Source organism: Orycteropus afer, unplaced genomic scaffold (genome assembly GCF_000298275.1).
Source record: "Orycteropus afer afer isolate SDZICR_OR568_19922 unplaced genomic scaffold, OryAfe1.0 scaffold00014, whole genome shotgun sequence".
NCBI classification, from domain to species: domain Eukaryota; kingdom Metazoa; phylum Chordata; class Mammalia; order Tubulidentata; family Orycteropodidae; genus Orycteropus; species Orycteropus afer.
This window is the reverse complement of record NW_006921601.1, coordinates 12953106-12960166: the sequence shown is the minus strand read 5'-3', so window position 1 is coordinate 12960166 and position 7061 is coordinate 12953106. Positions and strand designations below refer to the sequence as shown.

The following is a 7061-nucleotide window of genomic DNA, read 5'->3' as shown; positions in this document are numbered from 1 at the left end:
GGTTGGTGAAAGGGCTGGAGGGAGGCAGCATGTTTGGCCTTGCAGTAATAGGCCTTGGGTTACTGCTGGTAATCCTGTCTTCCTCTTGTGAGATTAGAGGAGGTCAGAACATGTGGCCTCCTTGCCGTTTTTGCAGGGTCATAAGGCCAGTGGAAGAGCAGTTTGCTCAACAACAAACTTCTCTTGCTCTGAGTTTGTCTGTAAACACATAAAATCCATAGACTTACAGTTAATATATTTATTCTAACTATGTACTCAGAAAATGGGCAGGCTCAGGGAATTAACACTGGGAGATGGACCCAGAACCAAAATCCATTTGTTACCTAAATTCCATAAACCCCTACTCTGGCTGGTATATCAGAGAGGTGTCTCACTCTCCAGGAATTAGTGTTGCAATATATTTCTGAACACCCTGATGAAGGGGACACTCCAGAGGGATACAGTTAGGAACAGATGAGAAGACTTACATGCAATCACCCCATTTTAACATCCCATTGCTGTAAGCAGCAATCTTGGTTATACTCTAGCTCTTAAGATAGGTACTAGATTTCCAAGTTTTCATGTCATTATTATATATCAAAACTTATATAGGCCTTTTCATGTGTCAAAGGTTACTTATTAAAAATTGTAAAAGAACAGTATTAATGAAATATGACAGCTTGATTCATTATTTCTAATCAGATATTAAGTTAAAGATTTGTGGAAAGAAGTACCTGCTTCATTTCCTGTTCCATGATCACTGTGTATCTGCTGAAAACCAGGAATTGGCCGTGTTGTCAGATACCAGACGGCATGTAGGACATCTGTGGCATGTATTCGATTGTGATCTAAAGTCACCAAAATGTTTTATAAAAATGATCATTCTGTTATGTTTCACATAGGATATTTTAAAAGTACAAGAATTGTATAATCATATTATATCTTCAAAATATAAAATTTATGGCTTAAAATAATTTCAAACAATTCTATTTTGTCTCATTTTAAAGTGTGTTAAAATGTTCTATTTAAAAAATTTACACATATGTAATAAAAGCATAGCCAAGAAACCAAGACAAAGGAGGGGTAACTAGGGCTAACTGAAAACCATTGGAAAACTAGGCTATTACTCTGTAGCTTTTAAAAACATCATGTAAATAGGTTCTGGATTATGGAGCCCCAAAACACAACAGTTACAAATTCTGGATACTTAATACTTTCACACAGACAGACAGACACACAAAACCAAGAGGATGAAAAATACCTATCTCTCAGAGTTGCTATAAGAATTAAATGCTATGTATGGTATGTGAAATAACCCAGTACAGTGTCTGAAACATAATATGTGGTCAATGAAACATTGGTTTATTCAGTTACTACTATGTGAAAAGGCATTGTGGTAATACTATATAGACTTTAAAAGTCAGTTTGATCCAGAACTGAAAGCAGCTTTGGTGTTTCTAGGTTTATGATCGAGGGAAAGATCCTTCTGAGTTTTTATTTCTCACCTATAAATGGGAGATAAATACACCTTTCCAACAAAGACTAAATGAGATAACCTACATGAATCTAATCATTGGGAGCTCTGGAAGTGTTGTGCCTAAGGCATTTGACTGCTAACCAGAAGGCTGGTGGTTCAAACCCACCAATTGCCAGTATAGCTGATACTTAATAAAAGCTCAACATTTTAATAAATATTTAATGAGTACCTTCTATATTGCATTAGCAGATAACACAATGCTAACCTAAATAGGTTACAGAAATGACATGATGTCAACCAACCAGGAGTTTAATTATTATTAGTTCAACTAACACCTTTTGTTGACCATTTACTATGTGCCATGAATTCTGATAATGTGCTTTACACAGATTATGTTATATTGTCACCAGCCAAGGGGTAGTACTATTGTTATTCCCACTTACGAATTTGGAAGCTAAAGTTTAGAAAATAGTCCCAGAGCCTGCTTTGTAACTAATATACTCTTATTAGAACTGACAGTGAAAATCTTTACCACCTTTCTATTCATTCCCCTTTCCTTGAAGTCCATCTTAAAGAATTACTTTATTCTACTTACCAAATTCAACCATACTGTATACGTGGAAACTCTAATAAGTATATAATCTTAAATTACTAAGCATTATTAATGAATTATGCTGATTTAAGAATAACTTGCTCTCTGTATATATAATTGATTTCCCAAATGAAGAATGTGACCATACAGAGAATGGTCTATGTAAAGAGAAAGCTGTATCTTTTCCTAGTATGAAATTCAAATTGTAGTCTACATAAAATCAAATAGCCATTAAAATTATCCCATATGTCAGAACATAGTTAACAGAAATTCCAAGGATAAATTTAAACCATTTTAAGGTAAGAATTTTCTGAAACTCTTGACTTATTTAATATTACTAAATATTTAAAAAGATAATGTACTTAGGTGAATAATCATTGACATGGAAAGGTGTATATTATATAACATTTAAGTGAAGAAAACAAATTATAAATATATAGCAATATTATGACCAACTTTATGATAAATAAATTTATGTCAAAAACAGTCTTACAGGATACATACCAAAATGCTTACAAGTCAGTCAACTCGAGGTAGTGGGATACAAATTTTCTTTTTAAATCTTTAAGTTTTCCAAACATATAATTTAAAAAGTATTTAAGGGACTATCTAAAGGGAAAAATTGTTTCAAAATAAGTATTATTTGAAATTAATAAGATGTTAATACTTACAAGGTATGTCTCGATAGCCATTTTCTAAGGCACAAAAATAGTTCATGAATTGTTGAGTGGGAATTTTAAATATTTCCAGTAAGCCAGTGTCTTGAAATAAGGTATACATAACCTAAATATCAATTAAAATAAAATCCACTTTAAAAATCAGAATTTCTATTTGTAGGTATGTTTTTGTAATTTGCATTTAGGATTGTTAACCATGTATATGTCAAAGTTATTTCATTAAATACTCCCCTATGATGAATTCTTTCCAAAAAATAGAAAAGGGAGACATCATACTTAAAGCACTTAAAAACCAAAGAAAGCTTACAACATCAGGCCCCACTTTTTACATTTTCCCTTAGTAATTTGCTTAAGTAATTTACTGTGAATTCAATTTTATTCTAGTCCTAGGTATTAAAAAAAATCAGATAAATATGATAAATTTTGTTTCTAAAGACTTCAGTAAGTTAAACTTATAAGCTCTCCACATTATTTATCCCATGTTCTTCCATTTCATAAATAAGACATTAAAGGAATTAGTGAGAGTGATATTTGGGAAGGTTCAGCAAATGCTGTTAACCCAGAACCCATCAGGGAGAGATCTGAGTCAAATTTTTAATGAAATTTTTGTGAAAAAATAATTCAATAAGTAATGTTGAATTAATACCCAAATCAATATGGTACAATTTTTAGATTTTGTTCTTTTTATTTAAAAAAAAAAAGTCCTAAAGATAGAAGTTTTAAACACACCTGACTGAGGATCCTTCCTGATTTATTTCCCATCTTTTCTACAAGTTCAAAAATTTGAAAATTCCAATTGCTCATCTTTTCTATTAATGAGTCATGATCATCCATTAAAATCAAATCCAGTGATGATTCCTGTTCAATCTGTACATACAGGAAAAATAAACCAACTTTACTTTACCTTTTATAAATAATGTTAAATGTATATCTATATAAGAATATTTAATATCAAAAGAATTTAAAACAATTTGTGCTACTTTCTACAATAGTTATTCTCAAATATTAATCTATACATTACTTTTATAAATAAAAATGTAAAATTTCCAAGTCACTTCAAAAATATGAAATCCATTATTGCCATTTTAGAAGTCATAGGTATCAAAAGGGACTAGAAAGAAACTCTTATCTTTATACTGGCATTTATTACCGCAGAACTTCCTAAAATAACTACAAAAGCTTTTTTTCTCCTAAAAAGCTTAAATTTCAAACTTTCAGAACAAAAAAAATATTGCTGCAGTATGTTAATATTATTTTCAGTGCTTTTGGTGACTATGCACATTTTCCCTACATTTAAAAATAGACAATAAAGAAATAGCCAAATAGTAAATAATATACTCACTGTATAACTAAATAAAATAATGTTTATTTAAAAATGAATGCAATTTGTTGTTCTAGAATGATGGTTCAGTTATTATTTTTAAACCAAGGTTTTATTTCATATAATAAAATAACATATAGTTACATTTCAATAAAAATTTGAAAAATATCATTTATGTTAAAAATCTCTTCTTGGCAAAACTGAAGCTATTACTGACTGGTATAATATTTTTAAAGCATATCTTTTACATTTGGTTGTTGTTCATTCTGTGCCTCTTCTCTTAGTTGATCATCACCTTCCAGAAATAATTGTTTGCAGTCTCTCCTCTCTGTTTCCTCTTCTTGTTGAGTCTCTGTAAGTTTGAATAACTCCTTTGAAAAAATGGTATTCTTTTCTTCACCTTTCAAAAAAAAAGAAATATAGTAATAAGCAAATAGGAATAGATTTTGCCCTATATGGACAGTTTTATACATGAAAGGATTATTTATTTAAAAAAATTAAGCAAACCACACTGATACTCAATTAAATTACTTAATGACACCATTAAATCATATCATGCTGGATCATTTTGCCCAGGTATCTGTGCTCAGACAACTCAGGTATTTCACGTACTGGACACACCTTATATCTAATTATGAATCAAAGAAGTGTGCATATTCTTTATAAAACTGAGAAACGTTAGAAAAAGTCAGGTCCTATCAAAAAGAAACTGTCTTACCAATTTAATGAAAACTATTTCCAACATCTTTGATTTTAGATATGAAAATTTTAATTTCAGATTTACAAATGAGTAAGATTATGACACAATTAAGCCACAATATCATTTCTCAACCAATGTAACAATATTTTTTTCTCCCAAATCACATGGAAAAGAACAGTAGCAAACAGCTTTCATTGATACATAAAACAAAAGTTTATATTCATTCTATTTTAATATCCTAAACAGGAAACCCTTCTAAAGCCCACCAACAGTAGAATGAATAAATAAATTTTGCCAAAGTCACAAAATTGAAGAATACAGAGCAAAGAAAACAAACTACAACCCTATGCAATAATATGGATGACTCTTAAAAATACAATGTTGAGTGGAGGAAGCTAGACATAAAGGTACACTCTATGATTCTTTTTATGAGAAGTTCAAAATCACATCAAAATTGAAACACATGAATATGGAAAGAAAGGAAGATGGTTACTCCAGGGGGACATGACTGAAAGGGTCAGGAGGGGAAACTTTGGGGTGCTGATAACATTTTGTTTTTGATCTGGATGTTTATCATAAGGGAACTCTAGTGGCGTAGTGCCTAAGGCATTTGACTGCTAACCAGAAGGCTGGTGGTTTAAACCCACCAGCCACTCCTCAGAAGGAAGACTGGGCAACCTACTTCCATAGAGATACCACCTTGGAAACCCAAGGAAGGGTCAGATCTGACTCGATGGCAATTAGTTTGTTAGGAGCTCTGGTAGCATAGTGGCTAAAGCACGTGACTGCTAACCAGAAGACTGGCGGTTCAAACCCACCAGCCACTCCTCGGAAGGAAGGTTGGGCAATCTACTTCCGTAGTGATACTGCCTTGGAAACCCAAGGAGGGGTCGCTATGAGTTGGGGCCGACTCGACAGCACATAACAACAACAACATGTTAAGTTTATGAAAATTCATTATGCTATAATTTTATATCTGAGTACTTTTCAATACATGTTATTTTGAAGTAAAAAGATTTTCAGTAGAACTCACTGGATTTGTAGGAGAAAGATGTGGCAGTCTGCTTCTGTAAATATTTACAGCCTTAGAAACCCTATAGGGCAGTTCTACTCTGTCCAATAGGGTCACTATGAGTTGGAATTGACTTCATGGCAGTGGGTATTCACTGGATTTGAGTTTCAGAAAAACTAGTTTCAAATCCTGATTTTTGTCCTTAATGATGACATGCTTTTGCCCACTGTAGAATGTGGAGTAACACTTATTTTACTGGATTTTACTAAAGAGGTAATAGAGAAGAAAAATACAGAAAATGTTAGGTTTACTTCTCACAGGTTCCCTTTTCTCTAGAATTTTAGCCCTTCAAATTTAATCTTACCTGGTTGCTCTCCAATGTCTCCAAACAGAAATTTTACCCAACTTCTATAGTTATTCTCTGTGGAAATGTAAGTCTGATATTTTAATTGGAAGCATAAGTAGACTACCTACCTTTTAAAATTTTGTTTTGTTTTAGTGTGTTGTGGGACATTGTGCTTGCAAAATTGTTTGTAGAATTAATTTGAGACCCTGAATAATGTTATCTTCCACCACAAAGATTTAGAATTTCTACTGACCAAGCCCTGGATGCACCAACAATCTAGGATCATATTGATTTAAATTCAAGGAAGGGACTATGATTTTTTGTTTTTCTTTATTCTTAGGGTGCAGTACTTCAGCATACCAAGTTATCCCACCATGGGCAGGCCTTCAACTCTAATATCTGTCCCACTACTCCCATGAAGCCACCAAAAGCACTGCCCAACCTATCAGTCATTGGACTCTCTAGAATCAGCAAATACTCTTTTGGTGGCCTCAAACTCCAGGCTCACCTCCTTGCACCTCTGTCCTCCTCCAAATCTTATAGTGGTAATTCTTTGGAGCTTGTTGGTTCTCCAGTGGCTTCAAGCAGATTTTTAAAATAATTTGTCCATATTTTCTAGCTGCCCTAAAGGCAAATGTTAGTTTGATTTACTTAGTTAATTGTTACTGAAATGTTGAGTCCCTAACTTTTTAAAAATTATAAAATAACTATAATTTCATCAGCAACAATATTTCTGGTTTGAAGGTATAAAATAATTTAGAATGGTATAATTAATCAACTTTAAAAACAATCCCTCTCTATGCCATAAAAGAAAATTTACACAAAACTTTCTAGACTCAGATTGTGTAGTACAAATATTAATGTCGATATAATTAATTTCACCATGAACCCTAGCAGGAGCTCTGGCGGCATAGTGCCTAACGCATTTGATAGCTAACCAGAAGGCTGGTGGTTCAA

General features: G+C 32.5%; 1 protein-coding gene across 1 annotated transcript in view; it reads right to left on the bottom strand.

Annotated features, from left to right (window-relative positions):
- Positions 1-7061, bottom strand: part of PDE3B (phosphodiesterase 3B) — a 230857-nt gene that overhangs the window by 15300 nt on the left and 208496 nt on the right. The window contains exons 8-11 of the mRNA XM_007956802.1: positions 4295-4446; positions 3455-3592; positions 2720-2831; positions 714-827 (exon numbers count right to left, since the gene is read on the bottom strand). Coding sequence (XP_007954993.1) covers positions 714-827; positions 2720-2831; positions 3455-3592; positions 4295-4446 — 516 coding nt within the window. The remainder of the gene's footprint in view (positions 1-713; positions 828-2719; positions 2832-3454; positions 3593-4294; positions 4447-7061) is intronic.